Source organism: Mya arenaria, chromosome 12, assembly GCF_026914265.1.
Source record: "Mya arenaria isolate MELC-2E11 chromosome 12, ASM2691426v1".
Lineage (NCBI taxonomy): Eukaryota > Metazoa > Mollusca > Bivalvia > Myida > Myidae > Mya > Mya arenaria.
In genome coordinates, this window is record NC_069133.1 from 9,019,460 (window position 1) to 9,036,352 (window position 16,893).

Sequence of the window (16,893 nt, forward strand, 5' to 3'; positions counted from 1 at the left end):
TGTACTATGAATAAATACGTTGGTATATGTGCATGCATCGTTCTATGTCCCCAACTTACTTTAATGTTCAGCACTCTTAATTACCATTGGGAAATTTTCGCTACTTAAGAAGGCTCGTTATCAGTGCTAATAAATAGGGCAGTGTTGTTGGTGCCAAATAGCAACCTCGTCTGAATCTAAGTCAATGCGATAAAGCCGTGTGTTCTTTTCCATATCTATGTATATATTTAATTATAAAAACCCAGTATGACGTCTATCTACTTATTTAAGAGTAATAATTTACATCCATGCAATTAAAATAGAAGTTTTTTCCCATATCTCATTAATTATCATAAACAAGGTTTTGGCAGTTCATTCTCCCGCGGTGCCTATATAGTGTAATTGGAATAAAGAACCGGGGCTGCAACGGATGTGACGCAATATCCCTAAATGCATAATTCATGCAAAACAGAATCAGCAGAGCATGCTCGTCAAATATGGAAATGGTAAAATTGCTTTGAAGTCATCTCAACTCTATCACTTTCCAACCAAAACCAAAGGTCCCAGCACGAACGTTTCGACCCTTTGAACAAAACTGATAATTCACAATCCTAAATGTGTTAATATATGAATACTCGCTGCATATTGTGTTGTGTAGTTCATATGAAAAACAATAGTGTATACATCGCAGGGACAAAATCAGTGGCTTTATGTTAAGGCCAAACAAACGCTTAAACGAGATGCACACACTATAAAAACACAGACAAACTACACATGTATCATAATATAGTTCTTAATTAGTGTTGGAGTCAGCGATACAGGGGGTAAACTGGTTAAGGCACCTTATACGCCACATTTATACAATTATGAATATCAGCTGCAACCTTGCACTTTACAAATATAAGTAATAGGCTATGGCATTTATAAGCGGACTGTGGGTGTTTTGGGTGGACTGTAAAATATAGTGTTTAGACTGGATGTTATCACTTAGGCGTACTATAGAATAAGAATAAGAACACGTATAATACAGCCCCTTATTCCATAGGCAGAACAAAATATATAAATTTCTTTGTTACATGGGTTTATTGTTTGATATGACTACTTGTTTACAAACATTACGAACTAAGCAGTATTCTCTGTAACATTGGTTGACTGTTGAATATGGTCCCTAAGTTCACAAACATTACAAAATAAGCAGATTTCTCGGTTGCCTGGGTCGACTGTAACACACTCTCAGGTTTCACAAACATCAAAAAGTAAGCAGACTTCCATTTAACCTGAGTTCATTGTTTTTACATCTATCAGATTTGAGCATTGTATTTCATACTGGAATTTGTTTCATGGTCTTAGTATGTTCGTAAAACTAGCCCCGTGAAGATATGAGTTACGCCAAAGTTACTGGTGATAACGTTTCCAATAAGATTTTTTTATGTAAAACTCAAAGGTTTCAAGCAATTATTAGTACAAACAGAAAATAAACAAACAAAAATGACATGTGACATTTATTTATCTCGTTCCCACGGCTTACTATCTCGTTCCCACGGCTAATCATGTCGAAGTCTCGACTAAGAGATATCTAAATGCAGGGAAATTCTTTGTAAGAACATAATACGTCATTCGACAAGTTAGTAAGTCGTTACCACGACATAAGTCAGTCGTAGTCACGAGATTACACAGTCATGGGAACAGGATAGTAAGTAGTTTGATCGAGTTAGAAAGTCATGGCTACGAAACAAATAAGTCGTGGCCACAAGATAACACAACTGAAAAAAACGAGCCACCGTAACTAAGCATATGTATGAGAACAGCATCGGTATTAACAAAATGTATGCACAACTGAGATGCATTTAGGGATTATAAGGAAATGAGTGTGGAGAGTATTAGTAAACGAGTGGGAACGTGATTATAAGGAAATGAGTGTGGAGAGTATTAGTAAACGAGTGGGAACGTGATTATAAGGAGATGAATGTGGGGAGTATTAGTAAACGAGTGGGAACGTGATTATAAGGAAATGAGTGTGGAGAGTATTAGTAAACGAGTGGGAACGTGATTATAAGGAGATGAATGTGGAGAGTATTAGTAAACGAGTGGGAACGTGATTATAAGGAGATGAATGTGGGGAGTATTAGTAAACAAGTGGGAACGTGTTTATAAGGAGATGAATGTGGAGAGTATTAGTAAACGAGTGGGAACGTGATTATAAGGAGATGAATGTGGAGAGTATTAGCAAACGAGTGGGAACGTGATTATAAGGAGATGAATGTGGGGAGTATTAGTAAACGAGTGGGAACGTGATTATAAGGAGATGAATGTGGAGAGTATTAGTAAGCGAGTGGGAACGTGATTATAAGGAGATGAATGTGGGGAGTATTAGTAAACGAGTGGGAACGTGATTATAAGGAGATGAATGTGGAGAGTATTAGTAAACGAGTGGGAACGTGATTATAAGGAGATGAATGTGGAGAGTATTAGTAAACGAGTGGGAACGTGATTATAAGGAGATGAATGTGGAGAGTATTAGTAAACGAGTGGGAACGTGCCTTAGACGAGTTGATAGTGCAGAGTTCGGGATACGTTTGAGAGAAGTCGGAGACGAGTTGATAGTGCAGAGTTTGGGATACGTTTGAGAGAAGTCGGAGACGAGTTGATAGTGCAGAGTTTGGGATACGTTTGAGAGAAGTCGGAGACGAGTTGATAGTGCAGAGTTTGGGATACGTTTGAGAGAAGTCGGAGACGAGTTGATAGTGCAGAGTTCGGGATACGTTTGAGAGAAGTCGGAGACGAGTTGATAGTGCAGAGTTCGGGATACGTTTGAGAGAAGTCGGAGACGAGTTGATAGTGCAGAGTTCGGGATACGTTTGAGAGAAGTCGGAGACGAGTTGATAGTGCAGAGTTCGGGATACGTTTGAGAGAAGTCGGAGACGAATTAGGAGGTAAGTAGTAAGCGAGTTGGAACATAGTGGAGATCAGTTTTGAGTCGCGAGATTCAATCGGGACTTTAAAATATGTGTTTTAACCTTGTCATTATATTATTAATTATTTTAATATTTGTATTCGTATTTAATTTTAGTATGTCAAATTGTTTCTTTTTATTCGTACACTCCTTTGAGAGACTCGAACCGAATTTCACTTCGTGACCGGTTAAAACGGGAAGCGTATTGTACAATTTGACAAAACTTAGAGTTAGATACATTAACTTATTAAGTATTTTGTTTATACATAACATGTGTTTGAATACAAAATACATATTTGTTAAGTTTAGCAAATGACGCGATATGCAATATACATTTTATATAACTTATAGCGCTCTATTTATTAATATCAGGAGAGACAACTCTAATAAAATGCAACACGTACTCTAATACGGAATTACTTTTCGTTACGTACCATATGACAAGTATAATCCGACAACAGGAATTCAGCTAATCTTGGTTTCGTCTTTGATTTACAATATGAAGCTCTTTATAAAGGATGATTATGTAAAGAGTCTAATTGCTTTAAAGCACGAAAACATATATATAGGCGGGAAAGTAAGCGCACTGGCTATTATAGTGGCATTGTAGAAAGTTTTCGGGATGGAGGACCTGTTATACTTTATTGAGAATACCGGGACTTTTAAATACACTATTTTCCCGCTTAAAACAAAACTAGCTTTGTATAGCACTAAATAAAGATATTTCCCTTCTATCCTCGTTGTTGCACCCATTTTAATAAGATTCTTCAATGTATTTAACGAAAGCATCGACCCGAATACATACATTGTATTGCTATTGGCAACCATACGCTGCTGAATCGGAAACACTGTGTTGATTTAATATTCTAGATCGTCACGTGATAATCGCACACAACATCTTCATATGGGTGATATTTTTATCAAAGATTCAACAGCCCGGCCTTGTTTAAGTGGCCTTGTCGCAGACAATGAACGTTGTTTTGACCATTTTAAATATGACATTGCAAAGATTTAATATTATGATAATGCATTTCAGATTTTCATAATTACTTAGTTACCATCACGGTTCCAGAAACGTTCGATACACTGCGAACTGACATACGCGTGCTTCCTTTGGACTGAGGTTATTTTACAGCAGTATGACTATTATGTTTTGAAAAGTATTATCTGTGCTAATATATAACTATTTAAATGTGATTTTTTTTTAAATCATGCGTGTTAGTTAAAAGAGTGATACAGCCCATTACTCCATGTAACAAAGTGTAGATCCATTTTAACTTCCTGTGTTTTCTAATATCGATAAGAAACAGATTTTGTTTCGATAAAACTTATTTGTGCAAAACTTATGACTGTTATGTTCTGATAAGTTAATTGTGCTAATAAATAACTATTTAAATGTTGTTGTTGTTTATCTTCATTTTAACCTCCTGTGTTTCCTTATATCGATAAGAAACAGATTAACAAATTTTGTTTCAATAAAACTTATTCATGTAAAACTTACGTTTTCAAGATAGTGTAAGATACTCGAATGAAAAATTAAAATAAAGTTAAATGTAGAGAGTTCGCTACGTGAATACTCGGCGGCTAGAGTAAATTTCTTTTCAGTACGGATGTAAACTGTGTTATTATTGTCAATATGAAATGTTTTAAATCAATATGATTTCCTTAAAATCAGAACGATTATTGTTAATCCCCGAACACATATATGTTCTTTGGTTTTCATAGCAAATTCAGGCAAGAAAGGCAATTTTATATCTATAAATGGTTCACAGGTAGGCAAGACTTCAAACATTCATAAATCTTATGCAAAGTCTAAACGATGACCGAAAAAATAATATATAATGTAATATAGAAACAAAAAGATAAGAAAAATGACTGCCATTAAGAAAACACAACTCTATAGATTTTATGTTTTGTAATGTATATGTTGTATTATGGGCCAGAGGCCTTTCTGTACAAATAAAATTTGACTTGACTTGACTTGACAAAGCTTTAGAATGGGAGAGCGCTAAAGAATTCTACATACGACCTTGCCATTAATTCAGTGGTTGATTTACGCATAGGACATACAGAAGCCAGTAGTTCTATACTAAATGGAGCATTTATAAATGTATGTTTATAAGAACGTTGGAACATCCTTAAAATGTTTTGATTCATTTCTACAAATAAGGATTCACTAATAACAGTTTTATCAATACCCCTTTAAAAACGCTCTCATCATTTCCGCATCGCAATATAAATGAAGTCACACCACTGATTTGGGAAGTTTATTTTATGTGTACATAGGGAGGAAACGAAATAGGATCATCTAAGTAATCGAGATCTTACTGTGATATAATCATTTGATTACTCGCTATTAAAATATTGTTTTATTAATTTCTGTTTCTGACTAAGCTGTTTATTTATCATAATTGTATATTATTTTATGCTTGACCTCAAAATAAATTATGTCGTCCTTTGATGTATTGTTTAAGTGTTTTTATTGTGTGTGCTTAAATATTAATCGTGATGAATGACCTCGATTGATAATATACTTTTACTCGAGTGCTTTAAATTTACTCCACTCCACAACGATGGGATTGTGAATAGTCCATGGCGATTATCTCAAGATGAGGATACGAATTACAACGATATCTATATATTAAGGAAAGATTCCTCACGATTGTTCAGATATCTTTGCGAAGCGAATTCTATTAAGCAATGTGTATACATGTGACTCATGTCTTTTCTTCCTGAACTGTTAAAAAATTAAGATAGCAATAACGCACGATTGTCCACGATTGAAAAAAGTATATCCGATGCCTGTGAGATTATTTAAAATCGTTGTAAAATATATCAAAACTACGAAACCGTTTACTTGTGAAAAAACAACCTGCTTGCTTACTGATCCATTCGAATGACTCATACTAGAAACGTATTTGCTATGTGAAAAAAATCATAAAATACGAGTACCAACATTAGTTCATTGTTTTTGTTTTTTCTTTTGCATCGATAGCTTATTGAATCGGGGTAAAAACAAACATTGTTAAATATTTAATTTAAACTAGTAGTACCTGGACATTTGCTTAAAGAAACAAGCAAGAACGTCAATAAAATTGGAGCACATATCCAGTTATAACAATAATAAAACGGCAAAATAGTATTAGCACTGTTTATTTTGAAATTAATATGTTCGCAGAAAATTATTATCAACATCAAAGTCGACGTAAGTCTGTATACCCAGAACACCATATTTACAGAGGTTAAAAACTCTTCAGTGAACCAATTTAGTTTAGAACACCATTTGCATGGATGTTTACCACTCTTTACTGAACCAACTTTGTCCACAACACCATTTTCATAGAGCTTTGGCGCTCTAAACTGAACCCAGTAAGTCTCATTTGCTATATATTTGTCACAAAATAAGGAAAATTTAATATGATTGATATTGTGTTTCCAAAAGATTTAGCGTGTACGTTTTAAAATATCTTTCAGCAATCAAGTTCAATTGATATACTATTGGAAAAATATTACCGACAAAATTATAAAAGATACTCACTCTTAAATAAATGATTAAATAAAAATAACATTTTGGTTCTTTATAAAAAAGATATTGTCTTAAATGTACACAGAGTTGATATCTAGACATGCATAATTTTGTTGTGCAATGTATATAATTGTATTAATAAACGGGCCATTTGGAATTGTTCCCGAACGAAAAGTAACGTGAATGTGTTACGATGATTCATATATGTTGGGAAAAATTGAAAGTTCACTTTAGAATTCGCTCGTAATACAACATTTGTTGAAAATGACATGGAAAATGAAAATATTGAACACTTATATCCATTTGATCACACAATCAATGTTTATAAATCAATTTGATTAATTTGATTGTACATCTAAATCAGACAAGGGGAGAGGGGAGTGTTTACGTGTGCACCCCCCCTCCCTCCACTCATCTCTTGAATTGTCCTTGTATTAGATAGTAACAAACTTGTCTTGTAAGCTCGCTCTGTTTTAATATGGTTACAATATCGTCTTCTACGCGCACTCTGTTTGTATATACGCAATTGTTAATTGTAATTAGCAAACCATTTGTATGCACATAACGGTGAGTATAATAGGAATAACACAAGTTTCGTTGAAAATAAAGAACACGCATACAGTATTGTTACCCTTTCCGACCTTTTTTAAACACATTTTTCATGTCTCCTAGTATTTGTTTGAACTGAGGATCAAGACAGCCGTACACGAAAGGGTTGATAGCATGGTTTATGAAAACAAGCCTGAAGAAGAAGAAATACACTGCCATCTCATAGTCATTTAAACCGTTTAAGATACCTCCTGATATGAACGCTAATAACGTCAAATACAAAATTGTTGTGACAATAAATATGATAGTCAGAACAAACATGATGTATGTTTTCCTGCGAACGCGTCTCGCTATTTCTCGACGTCGACGTCGCACCCGTTTTTTGTTTCGTTCCTCCGACGTCCCACCCTCGCACGTTGTTTCGGCGTCCGTAAGACAGACATCATTGACGTCAACTGGTTCACTTTCGTCATCCATAGACCTCATTTCTGTTTCTTTGTTTGGTTTTTCATTCCCAGTCGGTACGTCAGAAGTAGAAATACCAACTTCATCGCTGATCTCGGGAGGTTGTTTAAATTTTGTTTGTAATGCTGTCGTCTTGCTGACCATAGGTACTCTCGAATTTTGGCGCATTTGAGCCAATGAGCGTCCCAAGATGAGTTTCTTTGCTACCAGTATATAAAGAATGAGCATGACGATAAGGCAAATCCCAATTAAAACCTCCACAGATGTAGCGTATTCAAATGGGTGTCTACTGTCTGCATATTTAGCATCTTTTTCACAGATGGTGACAGTAACGTTTCTTCCATTGTATATCCTAATGTCATGGTGGATTCCCCAGAGAAACGAGACCGGAAGTGAAATGATGAACGCCGCTCCGTAGATGACGCCGCACATGATGAGCGCCTGGCGAGGCTTGATCTGCCATCTGAATGGCGCACAGATTTTCCGGTAGCGGTCGACGGCAATTATGCATAGACATAAGGCCTCACCTGACACCGTGAACACGTTAAAGAAAGATTTGATCTTGCAAACGATGGGAAACGGGTACTTGTACCAGAACTGCTGCGTGAGAATCTCCCCAGGAATTGTGGTCAGTGTGCTGATAAAGTCTAGAAAAGCCAAGCACAGCACGAAGTACCGGAAGTTACAATCATGGTAACGTTTTATAAAAACGTACAACACAAATAAATTTCCAAAAAATCCCACAACAGCTTCAATTCCAACAAAAACTGAAACAGGTGTTAATGCCCTTTTTATTTCGTCATTCAGTTGGTCCAGTAATTCTTTTTCTGTCGCATTGGACAGTCCCATGTCGTTGTCAGCGCCTGTGGGGCCATTAACCGTATGTTCAAAACTACTAGTAGTCGTTGTCAGAAGACTATCACCCATCTTTAATTAACTTTTGTTAAAACATTGCCCGATGTCAAATGTCAAACAATACGTAGTATTTAATAAATTAAACCAATCATATTATAACTCACAGCTTTATTATACATCATTTGAATGATGCGCTAATGCCTGTTGTCTACTCGTCGTAAATCTTGCTATTAAATATCATCTCGAGTGTGGTTTCTCTTCTCTTCCGTGTTTTCGTCTTCATTTGGGGGTGAAGTTGCACGAAATCGATTCGGTGGGTACCAATTGTCGCGTTTGGAAGTGCGTTTAAAATAATTTTAGTTAAAATAGAATACTTCAAATCGTTAATTTTTTTTTGTCGAAATAAATTGGATGAAAGGGTTTATTTCAAAATAACACAATTTAAATTTATAGATATGTACTTAGCAGGACCATACTTTCTTACATGTTTCATCAGAGAATTAAAACTCTTGAGCGAAGACAAGACCTTGGCTCTTTTCAGGGTTTATATTTGAATTATTGACTTAAGGGTTTGTTTCTATAGTTTTAATTGTATTATTGATCTACGTAACGACAATTATTGCCTTTTACTACCTGGTATAAAATATAGTAGTTTGGATGTGTTACCTGATTTCTTTTTATCCGACATGGCCTTTATTCGAACTTAACTAAATACGGTGAAAGACAAACATTTTGAATGTGCATTAACTTTGTGGCCTGGCAGCCTAGCGGTGTCGTGAAGTTGGTTGCCTAGTGGCGTGAAATTAGTGGCCTAGTCTGGTGGTGAGAAGTTGGCGAACTAGCAGAGTTAGGCTCGTGGTTTAGACACCTATTATAGTTACGTAACAGGTCAAGCGCCTAACGGTCTCTTTTTATCTGCTATAGCAATAACAATATTTTTTTCATTGAATACATCTTTCAAAGTAATGCATTTTGCAGTCAAATAAAAAGATATTTTCGTAAATTAAAACTAAGTATTAACCATTTTCCGTCAATTTGAACTTTTATTTTGCACAGATTGTATTTCAGTTTCCATACCGGATATAATAATCTGTTTTATCTAATTTAATTAGTGGTTCATCAGATTTATACAAGAAATGATGTTTTAAAAAGTGACGGTCAGTGATTCTAGTAAAACAAAACTAGCACCCAGACTGGCTTTGCTTCCTTGTTTCGTTTAAGTTATCTGGAAGTAAATGTAATGAAGTTGAACAAAACCCTAAACTTTTTGTTGCTGAATATATCACTTTTCAAGGCAAACCAGTTCGCTGATATATTAGTGTCGCCTTGTCATGGATTGGTTTGTTGGATGATGTGCTTTTCTCTACAGTTTCCATTACAGTATAAATTGACAAAAAGTAAGGAAGGAAATTTGTGAAGCAGTTTAATAAAAATAAATGTGCAGATAAATTTAAACCTTGCGCGTTCTCAAATTTTCTTCCTTAACATTTGTAAATAATGTATATTATAGCGTTTATCTCCAAAATCTGCGTTGATGTGTTTTCTATCTAAACCCCTTTATGTAAATTTGAATATTTAAGTCTTTACTTATCACATGCAGATATGTTATTTGTTTTCCTTATGACAGCCAATGCTTTTCATTCTGTAAACAGAAATCAATTTTATACATTGTACAACTGTAAGATAAAAGGTAAGGAAGTTTAAAAATTTATTTTGAGCCACGATTGGAAATCATGATGATAATGATGATGACGATAATGATGATGATGATGATGATGATGGTGGTGGTGGTAGTTGTGGTGGTGGTGGTGGTGGTGGTGGTGGTGGTGATGATGATGATGATGATGATGATGATGATGATGATGATGATGATGATAAAATTTATAATGTATCTGAGGGTTTTACAGGGATAGTAATGTTCCTAAAATACATGTGAGTGTCCTTAAGCTATAAGCGTTATACAAATATTTTGTCTTACATTGACTTTAATAGAAGATAATCTACTTGACATAGTATCAATAAACTTTGGTTTTGGAGACCAATGGCAATCAAAAGGTTAAAATTTTGTATTCTTATTTCACAATATGGTAATCGTGCCCGGTCAGTTCAGTTGTAGAGCGCATGTCTTGCAAGGACAGCATCCCGGTTTCGATCTCCGGACTTGACGCATACTTTTCCTGAAGCTGTTACACGTTATAGTGGTCAAACACGGCACAAATGCATAAAATGTCCTATCTAACGTCTAGATAAAGTCTTAAAACGTGTCATCTTAATATAACATGTCAAACAGCCATTAAAACTTATAACTCTGTATTGATATACATGATGTACGTCAGAAAAGGTCATCGCAAACCCTTTACTTTATCAGTATGAGGTTCCAAAGTATAGTTCCACTAGTCGTTACGATACAATGGAGGTACTACTATTTCATTAACCGGTGATAAATGGAGGTGATGTGATATCGTCTTGGAAGTGCCTGTGCCAAGCTATAACCACTCTTTTCTAATAGTATTTGTACTCAATTGATACTGCGTTATGCATTTATAAGTGTATTCATTAAAAACATTCAGGCAACACAATACTTTGTTAGTTAAATGTTGCGATCTGGTTTAACATCGAAACCTGTCAATAATGTATGCCAATAAACATTTTTAAGTTAACAGCAAATTGGATAACAAATGCTTAAGCATTAGAGCGGACATGAAAGAATGACGACGTGAACGACAACGACGACGAGGACATCCCTGTATTTCTGCCAATCTATGCAGGCGAACAAACATGAAACCTAATACTGTAAAAATTTGCTTCGACTCCATTATGAAAATAAGCATTTCAGCATTATCATTCAAGAATAATGTGATTACAAAGTTTATTTTCAGAAAAAAATGTGATCACAATTTGTAGAATACTACTTTGTCAATACCGTGATTTTCCACAAACTGTACTTATGGTGCTTTGTGAAATAATCTTACACTAAGCTTTACTTACATTCGGCCGATCACATTCTTCAATTAGACTGCATAATAATTGTCTGTGCATGCTGCTGTTTACCATCGCTTGTATTTATAAAACATCTTAAATTATTTCCCAACTTAAGTAGATTTCCTCAAATTAAAAACAAAATATGTCGATAAGGTTTTGTTGTTGATTGTTATAAAAGTATTAGTATTGAATGAAAACAAGGATTCTTGACATTATCATATGACACACGAGAGAAGTTAAGAGACAAGACAGATACAACATTTGCCAGAAAAAAAATCAAAATTGTTAAAAACGTACAAAAACATTATATCTTTATGTACAATCCATTGAATCTTACTTATTGATGATGTAACACATCGCTCACCTTTCATTGATCTTTTGCAGTTTTTGTGTATTGTTTCCAATTCAAATTCTACTGGGTATTCCCCCACCTCACATAAGTAAATCCAAATATCTAACCATGCTACAAATTCTTATCTTGCCCACAGGCAAAGATAAAACAAGTACCCGTATGGAACTCCTTAATAATGGTTATCACCTTGTAATAACCTCCTTTGTTGAAGACTGTTGTCTGTAGCATCATAGAAACCATGTCTTTGGACAATATTTAGAATGCTAATTAATTATTGTTCGCTTCAAATGTCACCATAAAAAAGTTTGCATACACCTTTCAAGAAATATTGCTTTACTCTCCTCCTCAGAACTATTTAAAGACCGATTTGACTTTAAACATAATCTAAATATCTGCGCACATATCCATGACAATCACGAATGATCACATATCCATATGCCTTTGTTTTCACTACGCACAAAAGAGTTCCAGCAAAAATACATTTTTTATTTGATTTTGTTTAACTGAGGTGGGTGAAAAGGTGAACCTCGTTTCCGCAAAACACCCTACGCCCGGGTCGGGATGAACCTATCTTACACTCTCGGTCATGGAAGATACTTATAATCTACCCAGTAAGTTAAAAAATAACCACGGTATATTTATCGCCGTTTATCAAGTGACTTCCACATGCTTAATATACACATGACATGCATGGAATCCAAAAAGGACGGCCAATGCAAGGAAGGCGAAAACTGCTGCAAAACAACGTAGACACAGAGCCCAACAAATTAGCATCGGTAATGGAAACTTTTGAAAGAGAATACTACTGCTGGAAGTGACAGGGCTTTGGCTGTAACGCTTAGTGACATATTAATGTGTGAAACGATCGAGTGACTTTAGAGGTGCTCGGCAAAAACAATTTTTGCCATTTCTAAACGGAGAAACACAGCTGAGACAGCGTTTGAGACGAAATGATTGTTGCGTATACTCTTTCATTGTACAAATACGTATTTTCGGCCACATACTGGCTTATATGGACAATTCTAGGCTTGTCTTTGAGTAAATACTATAAACATGCCGAGTTTTGGACTATCCGGTGTCTATTCTCTTTTAGAAATGACTTATGTTGTTTTATGAATGCCGGCAATGAGCTGTACTAAAACCGTCGCACACATGGACTGCGTGTCGGCGGCAACAACATCCGTTTCAAGAATTTCTTACTTTATGGTCATGTAATTGACAGCAAGTTGTATCGATAACAAGACTACTAGGGAAGACATACAAACATTGGAATCTGAAAGCTGCATCAGAGTTAGCCCCAATCCTTATGACGCTGTTCCAGCTATCTCGCAGACTTGGATAGGTCCCCGAATCAACCGTTGCTAGTGCGGGCCAAAATGGACAAAATACGCAAGGTTACAGACGACTACCAGCAACCTAAACGAGAAGTTGTTTTCAAAACTTATTATACAAAGTCCTTTGTATCAGTGCGGGAAGATTGAAAACAGCTTCCACTATTTCTTTCATATACACTTTAAATGACATAAGACTTATTATTCCTGAAAAAGTCTTATTTTAGATCTGTACCTCTCCAACTCATACTGTTTGGTTCGAAACGCCATGAACCAGTCAAACTCTACTATCTTTAAACATGTGTAACCATACGCTCCTTTTCGCGTTTAAACTCAACAGTGTGGGCAAACATGTTGAGATCACTTCCGTTTTCAATTTTCCACAAATTTGTCAACAGTTTGATTATCTTAGTTAAATAAATAAGATAAATTCCTTGTATTAAGGGGGAATAATGTGCTTCGTTCTCTGATCAAATATTGATAATTGACTTATATTCATTTGCTTTGTTAAACTGCATTTGATTTCATTTCGTTATTTCAAAAAAATTCTATTCAGGTCGGCTTCTTTCATATTGTCTTTCGACCTGTCTTAAGTATATATTTTTCTGTCAAATTAATTTGATATTTACTATTTTATTTTCTCATTTCTTATCATGCCTTAATGTTTAAACAGCACAAACCTGGGGTCACCTTTTAACAAGTTAGTAAGAGAGTGGACACAGAGTTTGGTTGAGTGTCAAGTACAGATCATGTAATGTAAGTTTTGGTTTGAAATTGTTGCTTTTCTGTAATAATATAAAGAACAAAAACTGTTATCAATGTTATCACATATTAAAGTGACACTCTTATTCAACAGCAATACATACACATGAACAACACACTTCAATTTTGACTGATGAACCTTTAACTACTTACTAACTAATGCATTTATGGAACATATTAATTACTGATAACAAGATTGTAACCGTGTATTTAATAGCAGAAAGTAATTTACGCTCATTTCTTTCAAATCTTAATCGGTATCCCTCATATTAGCCATTGTTTTCGACATTTATTCATCCTTTATGGAATATTAAAAGATAATAATTAATTGTGGAAAATCTTATTTGGGAGTAATATGGCATATTCAAGTGGTTTTATAGATTTCGCTTAAATAATGAGCTACTTCATATATAATGTTTTCATTTTATGATTGTTTAATATTTGTTTCTATATAAAATGTGTTAGCATGTATTATAAAATGGTCAAATAGAATGCAAATGATATTGTTAATTTCAGGACATCTAAACATCTACCCAGTATTGCATATTCAGTTTTGTACAAGTTCTTCATGGCTTGAAAGACTTAGCTTTCACGTTTCGTGAATGGTTTCTAAATGTACATGTAATATAATTTTCATAACACAGCAGATTTCTATTATATAAGTGGCCTTGTCATGTTGGATGCTGGGCTTTTCCCTACAGTTCCTATCACATTATCATGTAAACAAAGCTTAGAAGATGAGCTAAAATAAGATATACAAAAGTAAAGGAATGATTTTTGAGATGCAGTTTAATAAAACTAAATTTGCAGTTGATCTCAAATTACGCGTTTTCTCAAATATTCTTCCTTGTGTATATCTTACGTGCATGATCAAAATCTGTGTCAATTTGTTTTTTATAGACACCACATTGTGCAAATTAAAAATACATTGTATTTGTTTTCCTTATGTTATACACATGTTTCTCATCCTGTTTACCAATGTAAAGTATCCGTTTCGACATTGTATCGCGAGATATCAAAAACTCATGATGATGATGATGATGATGATGATGATGATGATGATGATGATGATGATGATGATGGTGATGATGATGGTGATGATGATGATGATGGTGATGATGATGATGATGATGATGATGATGATGATGATGATGATGATGATGATGATGATGATGATGATGATGATTTTGATGATGATGATCCTGATGATGATGATGATGATGATGATGATGATGATGATGCTGATGATGAGTTGATGAGGAGGAGGAGGGAGGACGATGATAATCATGGTGATAATGGTGTATTAATAATGATAAAAAAATAATAATAATAATCATAATAACAATAATAGTAATAATAATAATAATACTAATAATAATAATAATAATAATAATAATAATAATAATAATAATAATAATAACATAGTAGGAATGTCACAATGTTCGGACAAATTTCACACGATGTTGTTGTTGTCAGATCACTGAATCACACAGTTGAGAAAGTATACAAAAACACTTGACATAACCTTTATTCAGCTTTAAATGTAACATTCATAGCAAACATATATCGAACGTTTTACAGAGATAGTGACATGACAGTGTTAAAGCAAGAAAACAGGTAAATAAGGATGTAAAATTTGTGAAATTAATGTTTTCCTATTATCAATTTATTAATTTGGAATAGCGAGTATGAAACAAATACGCTTGTCATTATCATGTGATAGTTGAGAAAGTAAACAAAACATAAGTTGGGAAGAAATAAATACCGGCCATGGGATCTATTTAAACCATCGCGCACTCGGACTGCGTGCAGGCGCCACAAAACCTGTAACAATGTTTCTTCCTTTTTGGTCACGTCAAGGACAACAGGTTGAATCGCTAACAAGATGACAGGGAAGGGATACAAACCATGGAACCCGATTTCTATCGACCTTGCACAGTTTGTTCCCCTTACAATGTCAGATATTAACGTTTGACCGTCGAGTTGAAGGTAACATTCAAGTTTATATTATCAGCTGTGTTTACATCTGACCCGTGTAAGCCTCGTTCTGAGTTGGCTCATACATTATTCATGAGAGCTTATTAAGAAGGGTCTATGATTCTCCTGGAATAAAGAGCTGTGTGAAGTTAGCTAAACATACGACATTGGACATTGGACATTCAAAAGTGAAAGTCGTGCTAGCACGACATTGGACATTAGACATTCAAAATCGAATGTTGTGCTGGCACGACATTGGACATTGGACATTCAAAAGTGAAAGTCGTACTAGCACGACATTGGACATTGGACATTCAAAATCGAATGTTGTGCTGGCACGACATTGGACATTGGACATTCAAAATCGAATGTCGTGCTAGCACGACATTGGACATTGGACATTCAAAATCGAATGTCGTGCCAGCACAACATTGGACATTGGACATTCAAAATCGAATGTTGTGCTGGCACGACATTGGACATTGGACATTCAAAATCGAATGTCGTGCTAGCACGACATTGGACATTGGACATTCAAAATCGAATGTCGTGCTGGCACGACATTGGACATTGGACATTCAAAAGTGAAAGTCGTGCTAGCACGACATTGGTCATTGGACATTCAAAATCGAATGTTGTGCTGGCACGACATTGGACATTGGACATTCAAAAGTGAAAGTCGTGCTAGCACGACATTGGACATTGGACATTCAAAATCGAATGTTGTGCTGGCACGACATTGGACATTGGACATTCAAAAGTAAAGTCGTGCTAGCACGACATTGGACATTGGACATTCAAAATCGAATGTTGTGCTGGCACGACATTGGACATTGGACATTCAAAAGTGAAAGTCGTGCTAGCGAGACATTGGACATTGGACATTCAAAATCGAATGTTGTGCTAGCACGACATTGGACATTGGACATTCAAAATCGAATGTTGTGCTGGCACGACATTGGACATTGGACATTTAAAGGTGAAAGTCGTGCTAGCACGACATTGGACATTGGACATTCAAAATCGAAAGTCGTGCTAGCACGACATTGGACATTGGACATTCAAAAGTGAAAGTCGTGCTGGCACGACATTGGACATTGGACATTCAAAAGTGAAAGTCGTGCTGGCACGACATTGGACATTGGACATTCAAAATCGAATG

At 35.2% G+C, this 16,893-nt stretch overlaps 1 protein-coding gene across 1 annotated transcript; it reads right to left on the reverse strand.

The window, feature by feature from the left end:
• Positions 1 to 6,069: 6,069 nt before the first annotated feature.
• On the reverse strand, positions 6,070 to 8,577 carry LOC128210963 (D(1C) dopamine receptor-like). The gene has a single exon (XM_052915315.1). It carries the CDS (start codon positions 8,397 to 8,399, stop codon positions 7,086 to 7,088), a length of 1,314 nt encoding a protein of 437 aa, XP_052771275.1. The 5' UTR covers positions 8,400 to 8,577; the 3' UTR covers positions 6,070 to 7,085.
• Between the last annotated feature and the right edge of the window lie 8,316 nt (positions 8,578 to 16,893).